The sequence below is a fragment of the Cheilinus undulatus genome, linkage group 4 (genome assembly GCF_018320785.1).
Source record: "Cheilinus undulatus linkage group 4, ASM1832078v1, whole genome shotgun sequence".
Classification (NCBI taxonomy): Eukaryota; Metazoa; Chordata; class Actinopteri; order Labriformes; family Labridae; genus Cheilinus; species Cheilinus undulatus.
The window spans coordinates 20,070,882-20,098,856 of record NC_054868.1 but is presented as its reverse complement, the minus strand read 5'-3'; the positions used below and the strand labels follow the sequence as shown (position 1 = coordinate 20,098,856).

Sequence of the window (27,975 nt, the reverse complement as noted above, 5' to 3'; positions counted from 1 at the left end):
TGATAGGTCAGGAAAAAATCAGAATGCTTAAACATTTCCTGTGGTGTCCCATAGAGGTCAGTGCTGGGTACAAAATGGTTTATTCTGTGCAGACATGATATACAGTATGCAATGTGACAAGAATGCCGAAATGTGTAGTTTCTGTATTTGACACAAATATATTTTTTTTCTGGGGAGGATTATCAGCAGCTCATGGAGCTGTTCATATATAAAACGTTGGCTCAGTGAAAATAAGTCCTCAAATTTAAGCAAACAAAATTTATGTTGTTTGGAATTGTAAAATAAATACAGATGTTAGAATAAAAAGTGGATAATGTAAAGACTGGAAGTTTACTAAAATAAGTTTTGGGGTGTGATATTGGACAACAGGCTCAGCCTGCACTGAGATCCTGGGTAAAACAAGAAACATCCTTAATCCCAAAACACTGCACACTCTGGACTGTACACTGTTCTTACCATACATGAACTACTGTGTGAAAACCTGGGGAAACATTTTGTTTGAAGAACTCAAAGCAATAATGAGACACAGTTTAAAAACAAATATAAGAAAATAATCTTTGAAAATGTATGAGATTAAGAAAAATTCATACGCATTTAAGTGATGGATTATTTCTGAATGAAGGATGCAAAGGAAGAGATAAAATATGAATTTGACATAGTTGTATACATAAGTAGTTAGGAGGGTGGGGCTATAATGTAAATGTATGACTTATGAAGATGATTTATGAATTGTTAAAAAGGAGGGGGAGGACAATGTAGGCATTGGCTTCTGTCTTTCATGGGGACACCTTTGTTATTTTTTTGCAACGAGTGTTATTTTAAATGTTCGAAATAAAAATAAACTCAAACTAAGGTGCTGAAGAACCAGCCTCTCAAGTGTCTTCATGACTTGTGCCACAGGCCTGTAGTCACTGGGAGCACTGGGCCGTTCTTTCTTCAACACTGGGTTAATGCAGGAAGTCTTCCACAGGTCGGGCTTCTTCATTGATCAACAGTATCCAAGACACAAGAACAGGGAGAAAACACAGCAGAAGTCATTTAAGTTTGCCCATTTCTAGTGAAGTTTTTTTAAAGAAACATTTTTAGATTACAGGAATCAATAAAACAATTTTTTTCTTTTGTTTTTAGACTGAAGGCAGGGATGGTGCGGTGAGTACACATTTTCATTAACAGAGAAGGAAATGAGCAGTTGGGCTGAATCAGAGACCTCTAGATAAAATCTATAATAGAAATATTAAACTTCAGTTTTAAATGTACATGAACCAAAACTAAGAATATTTGACATCCCTAAGTCCAGAATCAAACCACTGTTTTCAGTTTGGTTTATTGTAAATCTTTGACTTCACACTGTTTTAAAGTCATGATTTTTAAAAAGTTGAAATTTTTGAGTTTCTAATGTAAAAATTCCAGACTTTCAAACTCTGAAATTTCATGTGTAATTGCTACGAAAAAATAATAATGAAAAAAAAATAGAATATTTGAAATGTCATTAGTTCAGATTTTATTTATAGCAACATAATTTAACAATGCCTCAACAAAAAGTCTCTAATAAAATAAACCTCCTAAAACGTTTCTTTTTAGTTTATGTTGCCATGTAAAGAGGTAAAAAGAGGAGGATGGTCAGTCATCCTCACAGATTTTTCCATAGTTGCTTTTGTTAGGGAGTATAATGCTTTCCTTCCAGCTCTGTGATGGGTGTGCTCTACAAAATGCCAGAGGGCCTGAGTAACCTCATTCAATATTATCGATATGTCCAGAACACTGAAATTGCCCAATCAGATCTTCCCTCAAGTAGATGAATTTTGTTTTCTTTAACTTTGTGCCGAATTCAGCCTGCTGTAGGAAGCATGAGTCAAAAGATTTCTTAATATCAACAAACCTGGCCTACTAAGTCACTAGATGGAAGCTGCAAGTTGTGTAACACCATTAACACAATTTTCTGTTTTGACTTTTGGGAAATGTTGGATTTGGAGTTTATCTGCAGTATGTGTGAACTCAGTTTGGAGCAGAAAGAAGAGGCTTTTGAGCAGCATTTTAACTCATGCAATTAAATGTGAGGCTTTTGGTGGACTTTGTTTTCAAGTTAACCTTGCGAAGCAGAGGGACTTACCAGCCTCAATCTCTGTCATCAGGCAAATCCATTGTGCAAAGCCCCAATCCTCAATGTTTGTGCTAAACCTAAAACTGTTCAAACCAGTCATCATCACTTGAGAAGAACAAGGTGGTAGCTACAGGTTGGGTTTAGTTGGACTTGAAGCTGATAGCAATGGCTTTTGCCAGAGTAGTATAAAGCACTGATATAGCGATCATATAGTTTCAGTCTGATCAGAACTGGGCCACAGAACCACACTGACAACTTCATGATGGAAAAGATGTTTTCTCTTTTTTCCAGGCCTGCCTCAGTATCAGCCTTTGATCGTTATAGGTGGGTTGAGTTGTACTGCAAGCTGGAATATACAGTGGCTGCTTTTCTACCGCTCAAATGTCGCTCAGAAAACCAGCTGTTTCATCAGAATTGTTCACATTACTTCATTAAAACAAAAGCAAAGAATCACACTGAAACTTTGTCTTGGCAGAGACAAAGCCTTGGCAAACTTTATCTACATCATAATCTACTGTTCATACAGTCAGTTTGAAGCAGAGCTGTGTGTGTGTACATCTTCATTTTGCCTCACTGCTCTGATTGGCCCGTACATGACTGAACGTGACAAACACAACATTCATCCAATCACCTTCAGATAATTTTTTGAAAAGTTTTGCCCTTCCCAAATGCTTTGAATGGAAGGTTTCCAAAATGAATGTGTTGGACTTTTTTCAAGTAAGGCAATCATCAAAAAGTAAGTTATTAAATCAGTGAAATCACTGTCCTTGGGTTGTGATCCACCAAAAGTTAACACAGAAACAACATATTGAATACATTAAAGGGAAATTTTCAAAGTCAGCTGCAATCCTGTATAAATCCAGAAATATATTACATCCTAAGGCTTTGCATTTAATCTATTACTCACTAATTGTTCACTATATATCTTATTGTGTGGAATTGTGGGGCTCCACCTTTAAAACACCATAAATTCAATAATAAAACTGCAAAAACGAGCCGTACGTATCATCAATAAGGCTGATTATTATGCTCACACAGATCCACTTTTCTAAATTCTCATGTTATGAAATTTTATGATTTGTTTTACTACAAAATAATGCAAATGATGTTCAGAGATGTTCAGTCAAAAATGCTCCCGACTCAGTAAAGAGGTTCTTTTCAATTCAGGAGAGTCTGTATAATCTCAGAGGTGTTTGTGAATTTACAGTACTAAAAGCTAAAAAACGTATGAAAGGGGGATGTGATTCTATTTTTTGCAGTTAAATTCTGAAATGATGCCAATATAAATTTAAAAACATGTAACTTGCTTTTGGTTTTCAAGAAAATTGTTTGTAAAGCTATTTTTGAAGCTTACAAAAGTGACCAATAATCTGTTGTTGTTTCTTTGCATTTCTGGAAGTTGGTAGCTTAAATTGTTGAAAATAGGGCAGGCTTTCACAAGCAGTTTGCTTCTGTCTATGCCTTTTCAGTCATAACTCAACACATGACTATTGATTTTGTTTGAAATGTCTGTACTGTGCAACATGATTGGAGTTGTCTTATGATTGAATAAAGTAATCATTTTGCCTTGTCGCTCTTATTGTAGTGTCAATTGAATTAAAATGTTCTAGGTAAAATAAGTGACTACATTACGGAAGCGGATTAGGGCCATTTCTGATGGAGAAAATAATTTTGGGCAAGTCGAGATTAAAGTCGAAATGACTAGAATAAAGTTGAAATTTCGAGATTAAAGTTGAAATTTCGAGAATAAAGTTGAAACACAATTTCAAGATTAAAGTCGAAATGATGAGAAAAAAGTTGAAATTTCGAGAATAAAGTTGAAACACAATTTCGAGATTAAAGTCGAAATGTCGGGAAAAAAGTCGAGACTTGTCATTGAAAACAGCGGATCATAGACACTGTGTGTTTATGTGGCAAAGAAAGAATGTCTTTGTTGTTACATCCAATAATGAGGTATAATTTCACATGTACATTGATATGAGACATAATTGGCATTTTGTAGAGACAGTAATTCTCTGTTATTGTCCTAAATACTCATACACTGTTAAATTTTTGAGCGCAAAATCACAGTAAATTACTGACCAAATTTTGCAGCAATTTGCAAAAATTCACAGCAATCTTCACAGTTATTTACTGCTAAATATCCTCACAGTAACTTCTTCTAAAATCACAGCCCTAATTTTACAGGAATTCCTCGTGAAATTACAACTTTATACTGTAGTTTTACAACTGCAAGGTAAGTAATATTACAGATATTTCTTTTTAACTTACAACTTTATACTGTAATTTTACAACTGCAAGACCCAAGTAATTCCTGTGATATTACAGTATGCATTTGTGGAATTACAGCATCTAGTTGTTTATACATTACAACAATGGCCTGTGCTTTTACATTTTAACTGTGAAAGTAATGCAATTAGTACACTCTAAACCTGAATTAGTTGACATTACTAATAAACCTGAGTAAACCGATTGCTTTAAACAATTCTGGGAGTGCTTTGTGTGTGAGAATTTTTTCTTGTACTGTTTTTCTAATGTTCATTTTCATTGCATTTAGTTTATTATTTGGTGTTTTTAGTGAGAAGTGTTTTTTGAAGTGTGACACCATGAGTGAGGGGGTCAATGTTGCAGACCACCCTGTCTGTACGTGACTGTATCAGTGAATGAGAATAAATAATAGCTGCTAATGCTTCCTGTGTGAGAGCATGTCAAAGTCATTCAACTTGTGTGGGAGCCATTTCTCACCATTGCTTGCCACAACCTGAAACTAGAAAAGCACTCTGAAAACACAGACTTCCACCATTAGCCCTTTCACCTAATAATGAGGAGTCCTTTAACAACATTGCCAGATCCAGACACTGACCCAGATCAGCCTATTACTCCCTCCCTGGTGGGAAGGAAACACAGTTAAGCAAAGCATTGGCTTCACCACGTGTGGAAGCTGTGATGGAAACATTGCCTGCCGTTGCCAACAGATGCACTGACAGTCTCACCCATGGTTTCTAGAAAATTTTGAAATAGCCCCTCCCCTTAAAGAACTAAGCATACCAAGTTATCTCAATTTAACAAGATCATTGCATTGCATCTTTCAGCTGAATAGTATGACTAATCTGTTTTAGTAATGTTAATGTTTTTTGTCAAAACATGAAAGAATAAGTAATGATTACTAAAAAGTTTCAGTAGAAACAAAACCCAGGTGTAGCCAGTAATTTACTGTAAAATTCAAAATTACAATAAAATACTGCATACATGACAGGTAAAGCCTATGAAATGGTAATGCAGTAATTTACTGTGAAATATTACAGTAAAATATTGTGAAATCCTGGTAATACTGTACACTACACTATTCCCAGGAGCTTACTGTAAAATTCAAAATTACAATAAAATACTGTATACATTACAGTAAAAGTCTGTGAAGTGGTAATACAGTTATTTACTGTGAAATATTACAGTTAAATATAGTGAAATCCTGGTAACTTTTTACAGTGTACGTTAACAGGAGAGACAGAACAGCTCTCGTCTTCCTCCCTGTCTGATCACCTGTAGAGACGCACAGGTGACAGACTCAACCTCAGTAATGGGAGAGCAAAGGGAGATTGATCATTCATTTATCGATCAGTGTTTGTTGTGGTGGGATAGACAACATCAATATCTACTGACATATCTGAAGGGAAGCGTGGAGGTGCTGCATGAAAGCAGCGATGAAAACATACGGGAATTTTTATTTCTAAATTCCATACACAAATGTAGTGTACATCGTGTACATGGCGTTTTGCAGGTAACATTTTCTTTATGTATAATACACAATACTGTTAACTAGAGTTCCCAATACAACACGTGACAAAGTGTTCCTTTTTTTGCCTTTTCTAACATTTTGTCATTAGCAGCAACTTGTCTATGATCAATAAATGAGTGATCAATCTCCCTTCACTCTCCCATTAATGAGGTTGCCACCAGTGCTACAGGTGATCAGACGGAGAAGAAGAGGAAGAGAGAGAGCGCTGCTGTGCTCCTGTTAGTGTGTGAGTAAGCTATTTAAGACAGTAACAGAGAATAACTGTCTCTACAAAATGCCAATTATGTCTCATATCAATGTACATGTGAAATTATACCTCATTATTGGATTTAACAACAAGGACATTCTCTCTTTGCCACATAAACACACAGTGTCTATGATCCGCTGTTATCAATAACAAGTTTCGACTTTTTTCTCGACATTTCGACTTTAATCTCGAAATTTCGAATTTATTCTCGTCATATTGACTTTAATCTCGACTTGCCCAAAATGATTTTCTCCATCAAAAATGGCCCTAATCCGCTTCCATACTACATAAATGTTCACCCCCTTTAGGTCAGTATTTAGTAGACACACCTTTGGCTGTCATCACAGCACTGAGCATGTTTGGATACATCTCAAAACTGCAAGAGACAGGGTATGTGCAAAACTGCACAAACTCTCAGGTTGCTCAGGGATCAGGTGTGAACTGCATTTTAGCCACAAATTCTCTTTTTGATAAAGGTCTGGGCCTTGACTCGGCCAGTCCAACACATTTACCTTGTTGTCTTTGAACCATTTCTGTAGCTTTTGCTTTTTGCTTCAGGTCATTGTCTTGCTAGAAAATAATCTTCTCCAAAGCTGTAGTTCTCATGCAGACTAAATTAGATTGTCCTCTAAGATTTTCCTTTATTTTGCAGCATTCATTTTACCCTCTTCCTAGACAAGCCTTCCAGGGCTGGCTGCAGAGAAGCATCCCCACAGCATGATGCTGCCACCACCATTCTTCACAGTGGGGATGATGTGTTTGTGGTGATGTACACCACCCCTGACTTATACTTTTCAATAACCTTTCCTCTGAGGTACTTGGAGTGGTCTTTTGTGTTCATGGTGTAATGGTAGCCAGAAATACTGTTAAACCAGTGACTGGACCTTCCAGGCACAGGTGTCTTTATACTACAATCACAAGACACATTCACTGCTCTCAGGTGATCCCTATTTCACTAATTGTGAGACTACTAGCACCGTTTGGCTGGACCTATGTTGAATTAAGTCAGTCACTTTAAAGGGGGGGAATATTTATGCAATGACTAATTTTACCTTACATGTTTTTATTCAATTGACATTACTTTGTAGAAATCTGTTTTCACTTTGACATTAAATAATTTTTTTGTCTAAAAAAACAAATTACATTGACCATGATTTATTTTGAAAATCAATAAAATGGTAGAACATCCAAAGGGGTGAATACTTTTTAATAAGCACTGTATGCAGCAGCCTATCAAGATTTACATCACTTGTGATATGAAAATGAGATACCCTTGCATAAAGAGAAGATTTTCTGTCATATTTGTGTAAGTTTCTTTATTTACCATAGTTGTGTAGTGGTAGAAGAAAAGGTTTTGTAATTGTACTCTATAAGGAAGTATGCTTTTGCACTTTGCTGACAATGAAATTGCAGATGTGTGTTTGTCTCTGCAGCAGGGGTCGGCAAAAAACACCACCAGAGGTTTATTTATCTCCTTTTGCTGATAGTCAGCAGCTTCTGTTTCGTTTCTTTACGTAGAGGAAAATGGAAAGAGACTATGGGAGAGAGAGGGAGAGAAAATATTAGTCAAAATGTGAAGTGAAAGTAAAGACAGCTACTTCCCTGACAGAAAGTCCAGCTCATCACGATGCTGTGTTTTTTTTTTTTAATTCTGTTTAAGGCCTGTACGTAATCCTGACCACAGATAATCAGAAAATCCAACCATGTGCATGAAAACTGTATGATAAGTTGTGATAATAACAGGATACCATCGCCTCAGGTGATTAATCGTAAATCACAGAGCTTCGGTTGAACTTCTCTCTAGTACTTCATCATTTTTGGTAAAGAAAGTGCATGAGTGGAATGATGACATTTATCATTACACATCATTTAACAGTTGTGTAATTCTGTAATTCAGTTCCTGTAATGAAGATGGCTAAAGCCTTACGAACAGGATTAACTCCCACGGCATTTAAATACGTGTACAAGTAACCTTTAACTAAAACATATACAAACCAAACATTTTTTAGGAGCATGAGGTGGGCACTGTTGTTTTTGGTAAAACTTCTTTACCACATCTGGAAATGTTTGAGGAATATATGTGTGTGGGTGTTCTGCTCATATGTGCTTATATTGCATAAGTGTTGTTAGTTTCAAAAGGGAACAGAGAACATGCTGGCTTTTTGCTCTTCATTAGCGTATGACGCTCTGCTATGTGCAATGCTAAGGCTAAATTTCTCATTTTCTCTGTTTCATGTCAACTTCCTCATCTCTGTCCCCCACATAAACAGCCCCCTTTATTTTCCCATCAAAGCCACTGTCCTATCTCATATCCCGTCACTGTTAATGCTGTGTGAATTACTGAAGCACCTTAAAGGTCATAGATGTGTCATAGATGGTCTTTAAATGTGTAGGAAGAGGTCAACATTACCTCAACAATGCAATCATTCTTACAACATTTTGGTGGGATTTACAGACCTACCAAAAAAATACAAACAAACTAAATACAAAGTACGACACAGCTCCCAATATTTAGGGGATTAAAAATCCTCCAAAGCCCAGCCCAGAAGAGTGGTGGGGAGGTGGAAATTAAAAAAGCAAAAGTATGCATAGTAGCAGTGTTTCCCAACCATTTTACCTTTGTGACCTGAAAAATACCCACTCTTAGTAAAGCAACATTTTTATTTCATAGCCTTCTTAAAATGTAAAAAACCCCTTTTCTTAAAACAGAATTATAACGAATTAAATTGTCAAAAATTGGGTTAATGGGTGTGGAAGTAGAATTTTATGTCCTATTCAGTGGACCCATGTATCAGCTTGTGTTGTAAGAACCAATATATTCTCTGATCATTCGTCACACCTCATTGTTAATCTAGTCTCCCTGCCACCTTGACCAGGAAACAACACAGAAATGCTAGCCGCCTCACCTAAGAAACAACATACAAATGCAAATGTTGATTGAATGTCTTCCCACTGACTATATCCTGTACCCCATGAAACCAAATGCTGTCTTGTGACTCTCCTTTGATTCTGTGAGTCTTTTTGATCAGCCTGCATAAAACCCCATCTCATACCTGCTCAGGGCAGAGAGAACCTTGCCAGTCATGCTGTGAGTTTCTTCTCTCCTCTGTGCAGTGAATAAAGCTCACTTGAACCAGCCACAGAATTTGGACCTAAATTATTTCTTTTACACGGGTCACCGCCAAATGCAGACATAGTGGTGGAAAGGGTTTAAAAAGTGGGTAAACAGCTTAAGAGTGGCAACAGTGGGCAGCAGTTGGTTAAATAGTATTAAAATGTGGCAAAAAAGGGGTTAAAAAGGCACAAATGGGGATAAAAAGGAGGAAATGGTTGGAAAATGTAATGAAATTGGATCTCAAACTTATCAAAAAAGGTTCACAGTGGCAAAAAATGGGTAAAAGGAGACTAGAGAAAAAAGGTTTAAAAAATTATGCAAAATACTGTAGATCAAAAATGGGTAAATGGATTTTAAATGGCTAGAATTGGGTTGACAGTGACAGAAATGGGCACAAACCCAAGAGTACCCGTATGCAGTCCAGGACCTCCACTTCACACCAGAAGTTGGAAAATCATCTCGTCTTCTAAGTCACTTGAACTGAACGTCTTCTTCTCTTTTTTTCTGTGTCGCTGCCATATTAATAGAGGCAGGTCCGCCACATGAGGAAATACAAGTAGAGAAAAATTAACAAGTTTTTGGATTACAAGCACAACAATAAAATTACATTAATTCTAATTAATCGATTTATGATCCAAATTCACATATCACTGAGCACAGACATAATATGCAACGGGAGACTGGCTGGTTGGCCGCACGTCAACTTCGCCACCATGTTGCCAGAGGTAAGTCCGCTATGTCATGCTATACAGTAGACAAGAATTGTGCAAGTTTTCGGAATAAAAAAGCTCAAACGATGAGGTTACATGGATCTGTATTAGTCATTAAAATAAATGATCCATATTAAAATAATAATGGATAGTGAAACATCTGTAATATATATAATCTTGAAACCTTAACGGGTTAAAACAATAATAACTTGCTCCCGTTGTCCTCCAGCGTGGATGTTTACATGTCTGGGGCCTGGGGGTGAAGAGGTGAGACGTGGGTCAGACACAGCCATTAGTGACGAGTGGGGAGACAGACCCAGCTCTGCTTAGTGGCAATTTTCTTTTTAAAAAGCTGGCGAAGGTTAGTTAAGATAAAACCAAAATTGTGGATACATACTGCAGTGATGAACTGTCTTCACACTGAAGCACAACATGTCAACTTCAGGCAAAGCACATCTTTGCTAATGTTAGCAAAGATGCTAACAACAACACGGGATCAAGCCATGCTCATACCACTCTACAGGAACTTTAAAGGCAAACTAAAAGGTTCATTGGAAAAATAATTCTTTAGTGAAACTTAAAAATAAGGGAAACACTGTCATCAAGACAGATTAGTTGCAGGTCAAATCATTTTCCCAGACATGGGTGAAAGACTTTAAATGACAGTTTTAAATGTAAACCTATGCGCCAGTTGTGTGGGACAGAGAAATGAGCGGTTCGTCTGGTGTTCAAACTAAGTTTCTTACATTCTTGTTTAAACAGTTTTCTTACGCTGCTTCCTGCTGATGTTCTCTCAGTTTTTATGAGTGTGTTAATATTATCTTATTTTGTCAACCTCAGAGGGGACAAAGCCTTATGCCCCCATCATGTTATCTGATGGCAACTAATTGTTTATTAAATTGGTTACTATAATTATGATCTGATTTCCCTCCAAATTTCCACTATCCTTTCTCTTATCAGTTGCTTCTAAATTAAAAAGCAGTAAAATGATAATGAGTGTCTGATGGCGTACATTTAACAGCTATTATTACACTACTTGAGCTTCCCACCCTTAATGTGATATCAGTGAAAACTGCCATTGTATAAATATGGTAAGTTTTCCTAACATAATTGGGGATATAGTAAAAGATAATAAAATCTATTATTCATGTGATCACTCTTTACTTGTCTTTTAACAAATCTGAAAAATGTAAAACTAAACAAACAAAAAAGTTGAATAAAATCATAATAGTTTAAGAACCTATGAAATATAGAGAGCCTATGATTAAAACAAAACAAGAAGCCATGAGTAGCTCATGAGCTGTTACAGGATTATTGCATCACCGATTCATTTCTGTATAAACAAAAAACAAAAGAGGAATTCCTTAAAGGATCTACAGACAGTACTAAACTGGTTCTAAGAGATTGTGCACACTGAATGAGAGTCAGCGTGAGGGTGTGTCTTATTTTATTTTAAAGCTTTCAAAGCAAAGAGACCATCTTAAATCATTTACTCATTTGAAACCAGTCATGTTTTCCTAAATGTTGCTCATTTTTTAGGTTGAGCTGCACTGTTTATCCAAAAAGATTGAATCCATATATGCTGATGATGTGCAGGTCAGCTTTGAGAGGGCAAACTCTGTTGATCCTGGATGTACTGTAAGTGACATCACTTCTTGTCTGTCTATAAAAACAATGCACTTCCCCTTCAAACAACCACAAACATCCTCTTAAATTTTCTCTCATTGCAAACTATTTAGATTTCATCAGCTTACTGAGCTTTTTTAATCAATGTGGAGTATTGGTCTGTCTGTTTGAACCCTGCTGAAGGAGGTGAGGACTGAACCACCTGATGAAGGAGGGAAAGCCCTCAGTAACTACATAACAAATGCTGGGTAATTCAGAACTTACTGTATCTCTCAGTGAAAACAACACAAGGCCTCGAAACACTACAGTGGCCTCAGCCATTCTTACCTAGACAAAATGTATGGACTCGTTTTTGTTCATTTATTTACTTTTTTGCATTGATTGTTGGTTTTTATGTTGTCTGGTTATCTTGATGTTGGTGGTGTGTTCCCACTCCTGCAGTGCTTGCTGTCGACTCCTGTCAGCACCTGCAACAGGTCAGTCCAATCCCGCCTGCATCACACACAGATTCAACTGCCAATCCATGTTTACTGGATGAAATGTGTTCACTTAAGCACCAGCTTGACAAAGTTTCCCCCCAGAATGAAGGAGAAGTCTAGGAAGCGCCCACAACACTGACATTATTCTCATCTATAACGTTGCCACACAGATAAAAGAGCAGCTAGGAGCCTCAGATTGTCAAAGTAATATTTATCAACTTTACTTACACATCATTTATTTTAAAGTCACTCAGAGGTGGAATTGTTTCATAATCTCTTGAAAGTTCTTGAAAGTTAAAAACAGCAAATACAAAATCACAACAACAGCATACTTCTAACAGTTCTAAAGACCGTGCTGTAACCAACCTCATCATTAGATACTTAATGCACTAAGACCAATTTGCATGGAAAAGGTTGTTTTGGCTCAGCCTGTCTGTGCGCTGGTGCATATCTGCGGTGGTTGACCTACAACACAATAAGGGAAACATTAAAGCTGTAGCTTTTGACTTATTTACAAAGGTTTAGTGCACACTTTATTGTGGAGCTTTAACAAAGCATGACACTGTTTGGTTGCACGGAGACAGAAACGTATTCAAACAGGTTTATGCAGCACTGCCAACAACAACAACCAACAAATAACAGCAAATTTACCATGATTAATAGCACTAAGGTGTGACACATTTCCTGTATTATCTTGTTTAATATGAGCATGGCGAAGCTCTTCAAAGAGAGCTTACTTTAATCAGGGACTATGGGGCAAGTGTATCATCACATCTAGGCATGCCAAATACATTTCCTGTAGGTGTGTTTCAACAAAGTCCAGTTGGTTTCCAGCTCTGTCACTTTTTCTCGAAATAATAAAGAAAAACAGTCTCATGTTCCCACTGTATTTTTCCGTCCTTTGTGTGTATTTAAGAGGGAAGGCCGTCTCCTTTTTGGCATTCTGGGTGACTGAGTGAACATATGCCTTATACAGGGGAAGTGACGTGATGGAGAGAGTGGGGAGCAGGCGAATTGAAGCGAAAGGTGCAACAATTGTGGATTTTATACTTTTTATTTTTTACAACAACAAAAAAAAAGTAACTAGTTACCAGGGGTGGAAATTAACTACTTACATATACTCACAGTACTGAAATCAAGTAGTTCTCCTGGGTATTATTACTTTTTGAATAAATGTTGAAATCAGTACTGTTATTTTTACTTAAGTAAGTTTTAACCAGAGTAACTATACTTTTAGTTGAGTACAACACTCTTGTATTGTCTTGACTAAACAGTATCACATAGAGAGAGAATGATTCCACGCCACATCCTGAAACAGCAAAAACTGGACTGTTGACATCTCAGGGTTAAACAGTTGACAGTGTTGATCCACCAGTGTTAGTTTAACTCTGTAGAATCAACGGATCTGTGCTCTGCTCATTGTGATTTGAAATCTGGGGGATGTATGGGCCGAGTTTCCCACCATGCCTTTAGGCAGAACGCTTAGATGTGTTTTACATAAGTTTGGCTGTGTTTAGATGTTGCATGCTATACAGTGATCCTGATGGGGTTCTTCAGCTCATGTTTGTGGTGGATTGTTGTTGTTTTTAATGTTGAAGCACATTTGCACCATGGGTGAAGTTATCCACTGAGTTAGAGTTTCCACATGTGACTCCAGATGCTCCTAAAGGATGCATAGAGCATTACTATACATTGATATGTATGAGGCTGACTCTGCTTTGGCTTCGTTCTTGCCAGAAGAGACCCACCTTACCACTGATTTTCAACAGTCACTGCAGCTCTGTCCAGTTATAAAATATTAAACACTTGCAAAAGTGTAGTTTAACAATGTGTAGTATGAACTAATAAAGACACTTCTAATGTGTTAAATGTAACTTTCCATGAGTCAAATTTACACTGTCAATTTTGCTGTGTATTATACATTATCATTGAAGTGTGACTTTACCTGAAAAATCTGGTTGGAGCTCTATTCTCTTGTTGTTATTGCAATGCAGATCATAACTTAACAACTCCTCAGTAGCTACTCAGTACTCAGTACTTAAAGTAAACTTTGATTAAATGTTTTTTCTTTTACTTGCATAGATCTATAGACCATTACCTTTGCTTGTACATAAGTAAATTTTCAAAAGAGTAACTGTATTTTCACTTGAGTACAATAGTAGTTTCCTTTTTCCACTTTTTGCTGGTGACTAAACTTTTGCATTACTCAACACCTGAGATCTTCTGTAATTTAATTGCTGATAAAAATACAGATCTAAACCTTACATATTGCCACATTAGTGTTGCATAATGAAATAGCACTATTTCAAGCAGTAAAATGTGTACGTGAGTGATGTAAACACAAGAAGTGATGTTGCAAGATAGGACTTAGTCGGCATTCGAGTACATCTGTCTTGTGTTATGTGAAGTCAGGTCTTGTTAACAAAAACAATCAAAGATAGTCACTGCCTCCTAATTACTGTAATGCTACAATTACAATAACCTTTACTCTAATAAAGACTTACACAAGTTCTCTCCTTTCTGCTCTAAATACAAAAAAGGTGACATCAAAATTGTGAAAATCAGACCAAAACAGCACAGAGAAATGTCAAAAACAAGGCTACAGTGGAGAACATGCATGCTGCCGTAATCAGGGTTCCTACAAGCTTTTAAAAAACTAATTGAAGTCTTTCTAAGACCTGAACTGAGAAGAATTCATACCACTTTTAGTAGGGTAAACTGTCAAAAATGAGAGGCATGCTCTGATGCAAAGTTCAAGGCAGTGGAGTCGTTTCTGACCTAGGTACAGTTTATCTACTGTCATATTCTTGTTCTTCTGTGCCACAAATGCAAAGTAGTATTCATATTTCCAGTTATCTAATTTGAGGTCCTTATTTGAACCGCTCCCCTGTTTCCCCTTCCCCTCAGAAGATCGCAGAAAATATCTTTAAGTCTCTCTGTGCTCTCGCATTTGTAACTGAACCTGTTAAGTTTCATTTCTCTCCCGATGAAGCTGCTGCTACTGAAAACCCCACATTTCCTGATGTGGGCATTCACAGTTGAAGCACTGGAGCAACTAGCAATTGTGAAGAACTAGCTACTGCCTTGCTGCAGGTTGCTGTTACTGCACACATTAAACTTGGAGAGGAAAGAAGTTGTTTTACCTCATTAATAGGACTGACACAAACTGTTGACACTGGGCTTATAACCTAGCTGTTCTTCAGTGTCAGAGCTGGGGTAAAAACCATAATCACGATTAATTGAACTTTGCTCCTCAGTTATGGTTAATGAACGATTATTCCACCTCTAACTCTAACTGTGCTGTAAATATTTGTATAATTAAAAAAAAAAAATAACCGAAATGTTGTACATTTTAAATTTTGATGCATCAATCTTGTGTACTTCCAGAACAAAAGTATGTGGCTAAATCTATAAAATGCAGTTCTCTTCAAACAGTTTTGTGCCCTTGTAGAAATTAAACCAGAGTGATGCTGATTCCAGTTTGACCAGCCATTTTTAAATGAATCTTCCTGGTCTGATCTCCTGATTAAGATTTAGGGTTAAACTGATTTTCTTTCCCTAAAAACTGTCATTGACATCAGTTACTGACACTGACATGAGTTACAATTAAGCATCAACAAGGACATATATCCTAGCAAAAAAAAAAAAAATAGTACAGTTGTTTTTTTTTGTTAGCTAACCATAATCTGAAAAAAGTCACACAAACGATCATTCCTTTTAATGATCATATTCCTTGTTACAATAATAAAGATAGATTTAAAATTTTTATCTGTCTATGATTAAAAAACTGTCATCACTGAGGGTTGATTATTTTAATTATAGCTTAATTAATACTATCTGTTTCATTGGTGTTTTCCACAAAATTTAACTACAATAGACTTGTTTTGCCTCCTCCTTAATGTGATAAACTTATTCAATTGTAAACTTTTTTACTGTCCAAAAGATCATCTTTTGATCTATAATCTCTGTCAGTGCTGTTTCCACTGCCTTGGCATTTTGCAAAATTCTTAAAATCAAAAGGATGTCATCAGTGGTATGTTAGAGAATGGTTGTAACAATTTAAAGACAGGCATATCCAACCGACCCAGCTACTGTTAAGCGAGCCAAATTAACATTGTTGTTTGGAATTAGCAGGGGGAAAAGACATCTCAATTTGCCTAAGAAATTTAAATTTCATCCACTATAAGTTTTGTCATTATATATGTCATTACATTATTACCAAAAAATATAGTCTTAGTCAAAAAATTACTTCCTCACTTTAGAATATTTTTCTCTGTACAATTTTATGCAGCTGTTTCTGGCCTTGACAACCACCATGTGGGTTCAGAAAGGAAGTGGGTAAACTCTGAAATGATCATATGACTCCTATCATATCCCTGGTTGGTGGAAGGGGTGACTTTACAACTCTCCTAGGCCTTGTCCACATGTATTTTGCACTTCATTGACCTTCTGCACACATGGAAAATGCCGTTTTAGGTCACTGAAAACCCATGTTTTTGGAAACTCCTGGGGTAGAAAGTGAAAACGTACCTTTGGTCTTGTAGCGTCACACTGTGCCCCAGTTTCCCCCCAATGGTGTGCAAGGTTTTACTTTTGTTTCCATTGCAAAGATGTACATTGAATTTATGCTAGTGTAATTTTGGTAATTGGACTTTGACATGCTAACCACTGCTTCAGGTGACTGTGGCTCTGTAAATAGTTGGTCATTTCACAATCAGTAGGTCAATCAGTTGCTACCGTCTCATTTAAATGTATCTTTAACCCAATTTCCTCTCACTGGCAGAGTGTGAATATGTATGGATGTGTATGAATGGGATAATACTGATGGCTACTCTCCATGGCAACCTTCACCATCAGTGTGTGAGTGAATGGGTAGGTGTGACCTTTGGTGAAAAGGCATTTTGAGTAGTCAGTCAACTAGGAAAGCACTATACAAGATCATTTACCATTTACTTACATGAATACACCCAGTTGCTCTCCCACTACGTTGGTGACCAGAGACGCCTGAATGGACTTCAGAGGTCACTGCTCTAAAGACACTATCGTCTATGCCAATGTCAGCGCCTCTGGACAAGACCCGATTCAGGTTGGAGGGCAAAATGAAACAATCATTACAAAGGACGGCAAGGGAATCTTCACATCATTGTTGTTGTCTTTGAGTGAGCTGGACTTGTTTACAGAGACAAATAAATACTCTTAGATTACATCAACTGTTCACATGGTGTTACAACCATACCTGGTCTTCCCTTCCAGGAGTCCCCAGCCCACTGTAAGACAATTTATGCAAAGTAAAGGTAAGGCTGAAGGGAATATATGTGAGTATTGCTTGTACTTACTTACACATGAAGATTTACCTAATCCTGATGTTGAGGCTGCATCACCATGGAATTAGGCTTTCTCTACCTTGGCACTTATCATTTAGTCCATCTAATAAATGCTGATGAAAAAATATTTGAAAACACTACATAATGTTCTATTTACTATGCTATTTGTGAAAGGTTTACAACAAGTAAAGTTAGTCCACTAACCTGACATGCCAGATAGGCTGTTTAATATTTCCATTGCATGGCTATATTTCATAGTTATCTTGAAAACTTCCTATTGACAGTGATTGCGTAAGGCAGGATTTTTTTTTTTTGTGCACAACTTTTTATTGAGTTAAGTTGACAACACATAAACACATGTACACATGCTCTTAAAGATTAAGACAAAATTCATAGTGTTGAACAGAAAACATGGCATTTGTTATTTCTCTAATCAGAACCTTATATATATCATAAGGCAGGATTTTTCATAAAAATTCCTGGAAGGTGACTGGACAAACATTTTGTTTGTAACATTCATTAATCTAATAAAGCTCTCTCTTGGGCTATAATGTTGTGGGTGAGGCAAAGTCCTGTCTGTTCTGTTTTGGCCCTCTTCATTGCAGAAATGAAGCAGATGTTTGGTCATGTCAGTAGCCAGGAAGCTGCGAAACTGATGACTAATTTACATCAAGGTTCCAAGGGCAGAATTTTCCATAGAATTTTGAACCTTAGCTGCTGAATCCGCTGGAACTTAGAGGCACTGACAAGCACCTTTATCAATGCCTTTTCTGAGAAAATAAAAGATGAATTAGACTCCTGTGATATTTCAGATTTGATTTGATTTCTTTGGCCATGTATCCAGACACCCCAGATGGATTTGTTTCACACATCCATCTGGAAAACATCTACGGTAAATACACATATGGGATGGGTCAATGACCAGACACATGTTTAATCTCACTTGCCTTTTATGACATAAATATAACGCCATACAAATAGACTCTCCAGAACGTGAGGAGGTCCTGGCAACTTAAACATTCCCCCAGAGCAGACAATAACCACTCCTTTTTGCCTCTGGAACTATACTGTGATAAAAGCTGGTTTAACCTCTTAACTTTGTAGATTCACAGAGCAAAACTGCAATTTTTTTCTAATTGATGCACCCAAATGCTTACTTATTTTATGACACCTTTGGCTCTAAAGCACTAGTCAGGTTTGCCCTTTCTGTCATTTATTAAAAATGGGAGGTTTCTGATTTTGACCTTTGCTATTTTGTTTTGATTTTTATTCCTTATTCCTTCCTTATTATTCCTTATTCCTTTTTGATCATTTGTAGTCCTAGTGGTTGTCCCTTTGGATAACTTTTAAACACCCCTTTGTCCACAATTGTGTCCCACTGCCCCGTCTTCTGAAAACTGGTAGACAAAACTCATGCCAAGGCTGGTTGGGAGAAGTGCACATGCATCTTTTCTGCCAAGAAAAGCTGTCAGTGTGGTTCTTTGCTCTTGTTTTAACAAAGAACTATGGTCCAGATCTGATGCCTCGTTTCCACATATGTAGACTGTATGACTGTTATTTATGTATCTGTTATTTATTTATTTATTTATTTTATTTAACCACAAAAAAACCTTATTGAGATCAATAATCTCATTTATAAGAGTGTTCTGGCAAAGACAGGCAGAAGCACAGTTAACAGAGTTACAGACAAGAAATATAACAGTTATAAACACAGATCAAACATATCCTGAATCACAGAGCACAAAGTCATATGTCAAAACATCTACAACTCAAAGCATCAACCTCCAATGCCTTCAATCTATTTTAAAAAAGATTTAAATAGATCAGCTCTCAGAGATATAGTCTCCTGTAGCAGATTCCAGGCTGCAGGAGCAGCGTACCTGAAACTCCTTTTACCCATTACAAGACAGACTTTGGGCACAGACAGCAAAAGTTAATTTTGTGACTGAGTCACAGAGCGAAGTCTGTAGCTTCCAGAACTTTTCACATGAATGAGATCACACAAGTATGATGGAAGGAGATTTAGTAAAGCCTTTCAAGTAAGGATAAGCCAATGATTTAGCCTATGCTTTGATAAAGAAGTCCAACTAACTCAATCACTCAGAGTACAGTGATGAGTTTAGGATTTAAGGTTCGTTATAAATCTCAGTGCCCCGTGGTACACAGTATCCAAAGATTTTAGGCATTGAGAAGATGCATGCATGTACAGAACATCACCATAATCAATGAAAGGCATAAAAGTGGCAGCAACAAGTCTTTTCTTTGCAGTAAATGAAAAACAAGTCTTACTTCTGAAAAAAATAACAGCAGCAACTTTAATGTCTTGACAAGATGGTCAATGTGAAGCTTAAAAGTCAAGGAATCATCAATTAAGAAACCAAGATATTTATAAGAAGACTCAATCACATCACCCTGAGAAGTGGTAACAAAGGGCAGACTCAGTGTTTTTGGCTGACTGCTGAGGGCAGCCCTACAGATGGCTCTGTCCCTATACTGACTGAGTAACTGAGTGACTGATGCTTTTGTATGAGCCACAGAGTTGCAGAGTTGCTTTTGCTTGGACTGACAGTGATGGCTGCCTCCACTGTGTTAACTACGCTCCAGTTAACATTATGTATGGCTCATCCATACAGAGTTGCTATGGGCGGGGTTTACTTGTGCTGAAAGCCCTGTAAATGGCTGCCTCCACTGCTGTAAATACTCTGATATAGCTTTAGCCTCTGTTTAACCAGCACTGGGCCACATTTCTTTATGACAAAGAATTAAAACAACCATATAAGTGTTTCATGTTGGGAAAGATGTTTTTACTCCTCTGCTGGCATGACTATGTGATAACTGAGGGGGGAAAGGGAACTTGTTGTATAAATGCTTGTGGACTAGCATTAGCTCAGCCTTAGCCAGAAGAACACATTTCTTCATCACAGCTAGCGCTGACAGAAACAGGGAAAGCTTTCTGCGAAAGAAAACAAAGATGCCTCTCTTCTGTCTCCCACTTTGGCATGACAATGTGATAATTATGGGGAAAAGGTTAGTTGTTTTTATATACAGCTATTGAGTTGTGACTAGCAGGCCTGTCATTAGCTGGGACTGAGCTGCAGCGGAGCTTCTGAGTAACACAACGTGTCTGAATCCAAACAAGAGAGAAACAGAGGGCAACACTGAAAGCTCCCGGTCTAATTCGGCACAGCTTTCTACGACCTCAACCGCTGTTGGGAGCACATGCTGACGAAGAGTAAGCAAGTGGCTACCACAAAGGGTTAATGGGGAGCCCACACGATCTCATCTAATAAAGAATCCAAGACATATCAGAGCGATCAGAATGGCTCATTTCGAAGATAACAACCACATCCAGCTAACTAAACCAATGAACTGGGGAGTTATGGCTATATAGCGGAGAATGATGAGAAAATGTTAAAAAATGTAATAGGTGAAGCTAGTGGACTGTCGCTGCTAGGCTAACAGTAGCCTCACTTTAAAACATTCAAACTCCGCAATTGTCCCCCAAAAACAGTGATAAGAGGGCAAAATCAGATGATCCTATGCTATCAGAGCATAACACAGCAGTGTTGGGCTGATAAGTTATGAGTTTGGAGAGAAAAGTACTATTTGACTACTATTACTATTTAAAAATAGCATGGCTATTCATGTATATAAACAAGGAGTCTGCAGCGTCAGAGAGCGGTGTTTAAAGCCAGAGTATGACAGCATGAAGCAGAGATGGTGTGAGGATCATATTCACTGAGGGAACTGTACCTGAGGGAGGTCATTAAAGGGAAACAGTATGCCCTGAGGAAAACACAGGAGATCCACGGGCAGGTAATAACGGTCTCCACAGGTGTCATGGCTGCCACTATTTTGACATAAACGATAAGTGGAGAAAAACCCCAAAACACCTCAGATCCCGGTTTTGCGCCGTAATCAGGTGTACAAAATCACAATCCATACTGTTCCAGGAAATAATGGCCACTAATGGGGCACCGATCAGAGAGCGCCATGGAGAAATGGAGCATTGAAAAGTTGAAGACTGGGACAGCTGCCCAGCAAAAAGACGGAAGAGGAGATGACGTTACTAGTCTCAGGCCCCGTTCACACGGAAATGAAAACGCTATACTGCCGTTTCATTTTGGAAAAGTTTTCTGTAAAGACGGGATCGTTTCAGGAAATATCCGCGTAAACATGGAACCACTGAAACGACTGAAAACGCTGCAGTACATATGCCAAGCCTATATATGGCACTGTAACGCTGCCACCGAAATGCACCAGAGTAGAAGAAGAATATTACAGAAAACTAACACAAACTTCCATTTAGTTGCCCTTCTGGTTGTTCTCCACGTTGGATTTAAGAACATATGGTGTATGCGTTTCGTGGTGGTGGTAAAGGAGCATTAGATTTTTCTGTAAAAGCCACAACAAGCTCTATAGTTTCTGCAGCACGAACACAACCGTGTAGCCCGCTATTATTGTTTTGGCCTAACCCGCGCAGGCGCCTTAAGGGTGTGACGTAATCGTTTCAAGAAAGATGCGGATAACAGTCCACACGGAGACGAAAACGGTATTCGTTTACGGATTTATGCACTCTGGGACCCAGTTTCAAAAAGTATTGTATACAGTCACCCGAAACTCCGTTTCTGTGTGGATGAAATGCCGATCCGACAAAAAAACTTTTGCGTATACTCCTGAATTCGTTTCCGCGTGAACGGGGCCTCACTGACGCCCTCTGGGTGTGTGAACTACTAACAATCATGACAAAATCCCTCTGCCAGAACACACATTTCAGTCAGGCATTTCAACAAGCATCCCAGACAGTTGCGGTCAGCCATATACTAGGTTTTTACCTAGTCTTGTTCTCTTTGAGTTTGAAAACAGCATCAATTTTACCTCAAACAAAGTGTCATGTAAAATATCCTAAGCTTCCTGTAGGCGACAAAGAGCCTGATGCTATGTAGGAGCAGAGCAATAAATGACAGCATATAGATGAACTTTTGCATTGTGAACATTTTGACCACTCCCAAAGGCCGCTCCCACTCATCTCTTTCGTACAGATGAACCCAAACCACACCCCACTGCCACAAAAGTTTGACATATTCTTCTGCCAAGGACAAACATTGACTGTCAGCTACACAAATATCAGATAATAATAGTCCACCTCTTCCTCCAGTGCATGACAGTGACAGAGAGAGAGAGCAAAAAGAATCTGAAATATGTCCAATGGAATGTAACCAGTCCTTGTCCGATACTTTTAACATAAAGTGTGTACAACACGGTCCCATGACTGAGCCCTGAGGCACTCCATTTTTAACCTCAAGGTATTAAGAGGTAAATCCCTCCGCCTACAAACATTGGGCTCTATTTTATAAATAATTAATAAAATAATTGAACCAGCAGGCAGATTGTTCTGACAGACTGATACAGCAAAGCCTATCTTTCAAAATGACAGTCCACAGTATGAAAAGCCTTCAATAAATAAATAAAAAGTGCAGCAGTGTTCCTTACTGTCCACGGACTCAATACAATCACTGACTACTTTCAAGGCTGCAGTGGTTGTACTGTGCTTCTTTCTAAAACCTGACTGATAATCAGCTAAGATACTGTTACTTGTCACTTAGCTAAGACTAAAAGTTTAGAGATCAGCCTGCAATTGTTTACAAGAGAGGGGTCACTCCCTTTTAACAGGAGGAGGACAAAAGCAGATTTCCAAACACTGGGAATATCGGACGAGACAAAGGAAAAATTAAAGAGATAAGAAAATATTAAATCCTGAGACTCCCGCCATGTTACAAAGTTCCATGTCAGCTGGCCCAGGATTAGGCTGAGTGTTTCCAGAAACCAGAAACAACATGAAAATCAATCATTTCTGTATTGCCTCTTCTTTAGAAATTGTGATATTACTATTAATATCGCCCAGGCTGCCAGCACATGTAAAACAACTTTTTAACATCATAAGGCAAGACAGATGAAGGTCTAGCATGTAACTGAACACTCCGTCGCCAAGCTCATTGGCTTTAGTTTGTGTGATTCATGGAGAAATACGCTGGTAAGCACACTGGTATGACAGCCAGAGAGTGAGCCTTCCCTGACACACTCCCTAGACAAAGATTGATGAGCCCAAAACTCCAGAGCAGCAGAGCAATAGCCGATAACTCAAGTATAAGCATCTCAGTACAGTTTTTGGGTTAAAAGTCACAACAGTTACCTTCCAAAGCCACAGACTTGCTGTTGATGCAGCACAGCAAACAGACTACCTGCACTGCAGAAAACCTTGCTGCAGGTAGAGACAAGCGGGAGAGAGATGCTGGTAGCACCGGGTTACTCACAGTCAACAAGCAGAGACTTTACTGTCAGTGAGTAGACAGGCAGCAGGATACAACTCCGAGCAAGGCAGACAGTTAGCAAGGCACAGGCCCACACAGCTTAATGCGTCCACCGGCCAGCAACAGATCCACAGGTCCGCTGCAGGAAGGCAGGAAAAACAGCAGCTGCAAACAGGTGACCACAACGTGCAAAAAGCGCTAAGGCTTCTGTCAGGCTGAGCTGTCAACGGCACTGGTTATGCTGTATGTCTATTATGATTAAGATAATAAATCTCAGGTGTCAGTTGTACAGTTCAGACCAATACACAAAGGCGTCTGCAATAGTAAACTCACTTAAAAGCACTTAAAAGTGAAGTTAAAAACGACTAGAAATCAGTTAAAAAATGAGAACTGACGAGAGACAAACAGATATGCAAAAACTTGTGCTACCATCTCCATCAATATACGGATGATGCCCCCTAGGGTCAAACACAAGGAACTACACTGTTTTCCAGACAGATACAAAGCTGATAATCTACCTGTAGCCATTGAAGAGAGGATAATATTGTCAGTGTGGCGTGGCATGGAGGCGATCAGCCTGTGGCACTGCTCAGGTGTAACGGAAGCCCAGGTTGTTTTGATAGCAGCCCTCAGGTCATTCTCTATGGGGTTCAGGTCAGGCCAGTTTGCTGGCCAATCAAGCCCAATAACTCCATGGTCATTGAACCTGCTTTTGGTACCTTTGGCAGTGTGGGCAGGTGCTAAGTCCTGCTGGAAAATGAAATCAGCATCTCCATAAAGCTTGTCAGCAGAAGGAAGCATAAAGTGCTCTAAAATGTCCTGGTAGATGGCTGCATTGACTGTGGACTTCAGAAAACACAGTGGACCAACACCAGCAGATGCCATGGCAGCCCAAATCATCACTCACTGTGGAAACTTCACACTGGACTACAAGCAACGTCGATTCTGTGCCTATTCACTCTTCCTCCAGACTTTGGACCACTGAGCAACAGTCCAGTTCTTTTTTCTCCACAGCCCAGAGAGATGTTGGCAAGATGAGCTGATTCATGTTAGTATTATTTTGAGGAAAATACACCAATGGGGTGGGGGGCTGTTGGAGAATACTATAATCCTGTCATGCATATATCACATAATGGAAAAAACAACACTTGTACTTCTCCCCACTCCATCCCCCCTTCCCTCTCCCTCCTACTCTAGAATGATGAGGGAAAGGTTAAGATCAGATCTGGCTGGCTGGTACGGGTCACAGCATTTTTGTTCTCTCTCAAACACACCAGGGGCTTCCCACATGTTTTTCCACAACTAAAATGACATTCTGATTCGTCAGTAAGCCACCACGTGATGGTAGAGCCGTGCCAGGTAAATAAACCTTGAGTAGACTGTGAGCTTTTTATAGATATGACGAAACTTAGTTGAACTGCTGTTGCACTCTATCTTATGTCTGTCTGTCACTTATCCCCACAAGCACGCGCACAGACACATTTTCCTTATTAGATAGTCTAATCTTGCAAAGGAGAATTTTCCGTTCAGATAATAAACTGCATGTTTTCAACTTATCATTGTCTCCGTGGTGCCACTTGTGCCAGTCTTTTAAGGTCTAAGAAAGTAAGAATACCTTTTGTTTAGCTGTGTCGGAATGTTAGGCTGGAGGTAAGTTTAGTTTCTCTCCCTTTCGCTTTCCAGCCCCACACACAACAATCATAATGAAATTGCGCAACAGCAGAAAGAGCTGTGGAATATCTACACGTCTTTTTTCTCACCTCGTGCTCGGCAGAGAAGGAGGGGGCGCGTGTGAGGAGGCGTGAGGGAAATCCATGACTTCCGCGTTTTTCCTCCTTGTCTGAAACTGACTGCAGACTCCTTCACACTATAAAAGCTATGGTTCACACTGCAGACAGTAGCGACTTGAACCTTGAGACCCGGACTGTGTTGTATGACAACAGGAAGACTTTCTTTTGGAGAAAAACACCTAGGCGCCTGGAGCTATTTAACAGGTGTCATCCTTACTGTCAGCGCTTCAATAGCTTGACGCTGTTGATTCTCAACCCAAACGTCAGGGATCTTATTTCGGGTGTACAGATACAGAAATGGACGCCGAGTCTTTGCAGCAATGTGACCGTCGACGAGGACGCTGCCTGGACGTTTTTCTCGTGGCTTCCGTCATCTTTCTGTTTATGGCTGTGATGGCTTTGGCTGCCGGCGGATTGGTATGTGTGATGGAGCTGAGGTCCAAAGTGGACTCAACGCATCTGCACGAGCAAATCGAGGCATCACCTGAGAAATTATCTGTGCTACCTGGAGAAATGACATACAAGGTCAGTAAAAGTGTCAGATTGAACAGAGAAAACTTTTTGTTTATACTTTTTCCCTCTTACTACACCATTCAATAGTTCTAACCCTCCTTTTCTTTTCTAATTGTCTCAACAGAGGCAGAACTTTGCTTATCTGAAAGCCAAACCAAGTAAGTGTGCTTTTGATTGCTAGAAATAACAGTAACAACAAACCATGTTGGACAGATAATCACAAAATTACACAAAAGCTTCAGGGTGGATAAATAATGAATTGTCTTAAAATAGCACAAGATAAAATGAGACAAACCTTTGTTGATTTTGTTCATACAACAGCTCACATTAAAGGGCAAGAGTAATTAGCAATAAATCACTTAGCAAAGTAAATAAAAAGTGTGCCTACATTATTCAAATACAGAGACATGAAATAGCAATAACCATAATAGTATATATTTAGATCTATCAAGAACATTAAAATGCATTTATGTAGTTTTTAATATATAAAGTCAGACTTCATGTGTTATAACATTTGCATTGAATGTATCAGATTGTGATTATGACCCACAGGCTCACAATGAGAGCTTTATCTAAACATGTGTTTGTCTCCTCCTGCAGACAAGCTGATGAACTACACCATCCACTTGAAAGACGTGAAATCTGGACTTGGGACATCTGTGGGAAGCAACTACCTGTTTGATGAGGACCAGAGTTCACTATTGCCCAGAAAACCAGGAACCTACTTCATATACATTGAACTGAACCTCACATGCACTCATATATGCAATGCAGGAGTCTTCACTGTGAGTTTTGGTGATAAGCTCACTTGTGAGGTTAATCTTCCAGTCTTGAGCAATTTAACAGTTGTGGAAAAGAAATGCTGGACAGTGGCGCAGATGGAGGGGCAGAGACTGAACGCTCGGATGACGATACCACAGACGGGACTGAACAATTGGTATCTGCAGGACTCAGGAGTTGGGATGTTCCTGGTGGACTCATAAGGACACAGTAGTGCATCTCCTATTCTTAAGGTGTAGGTTCTGCCTTTTGACTGTAGGTAGTCTATGAAAAACAATGCCAGTTTGAGCTCCCCTGAAGTTCAAGTGGGTGCTAATCCTCTGGCGCTTGAGCTGTTCTTAAAGCTATGACGAGGGCCATGCAAACTCACAAACGCAAGGCTGTGCTGGAGTTGAACTGCAAAAGACTAAATTTGCCAAGTTCTGTATATATGATATATTTATTTATGATATGAAACTATTTATGTACATGTATTTATTATGATGTTGCTGTTTTCTATAGAAATGTATTTTAATGTAGATGTCACTACTCTGGTGTTGATGTGCAATAACATAATTTTAATCAGCATACATGGGATGAAATGTGACTCCATAGCTCTATTGTCATTTTATAAATGGCTTAGACATGAAGTGTAGGCATGAAATAAAGTGTAATTTAAATTTCTGTGCAAAAACCCAAACTAGCTCCTCTTATATAGACCTTCTGTGGTCATTTGAGATAATTAATCTTTGGAAAGAAAATATCATTGATGGATTTTATTTATAGTAAGCTATTCAAAATGATTAAGTAATGCCTAATCAAAAGATGACCTGCATAATTAATCTAACTGGACAAATTACTGGAAACTGTTTCACTTTTGGAAAAAAGTACCTCCCATGGACAAACTACACATTACTGAATGTATTCTATTGTAACCCATGTCATTAAAGTCGGATCTGATGAACAGAGACGTAATTCTGGTGTGAATTGTTAACAGTGACGCTTGTAAAAGTGGTTTCGATCAACTTTCAATTGGAATCTAAAAAAATGTGAAGGTAAAGGAAAGTTCCCTTATGTTATGCCGTCCTTAACGGGAAATGTCTGAACACCACATCCTGTTTATTTACCATACAGTGTGGTTGCGATGAGAAACTATGTGGGTCAGCAAACAAACACCATCTCTGCTCTGCTGTTATATAAACTC

At 38.5% G+C, this 27,975-nt stretch overlaps 1 protein-coding gene and 1 long non-coding RNA gene across 2 annotated transcripts; one reads left to right on the top strand and one right to left on the bottom strand.

Moving 5' to 3' along the window:
• Positions 1 to 51: 51 nt before the first annotated feature.
• Positions 52 to 25,595, bottom strand: LOC121508052. Its single transcript, XR_005991779.1, has 3 exons — positions 25,470 to 25,595; positions 9,669 to 9,771; positions 52 to 979 (listed from the first exon to the last, which is right to left on the bottom strand). It is a non-coding gene; the product is annotated as an uncharacterized LOC121508052 (long non-coding RNA).
• On the top strand, positions 25,500 to 27,730 carry LOC121508051. The gene is made up of 3 exons (XM_041784542.1): positions 25,500 to 26,024; positions 26,137 to 26,170; positions 26,613 to 27,730. The coding sequence occupies exons 1-3, from the start codon at positions 25,797 to 25,799 to the stop codon at positions 26,993 to 26,995; spliced, it is 645 nt and encodes a 214-aa protein (XP_041640476.1). The 5' UTR covers positions 25,500 to 25,796; the 3' UTR covers positions 26,996 to 27,730.
• Positions 27,731 to 27,975: the final 245 nt, after the last annotated feature.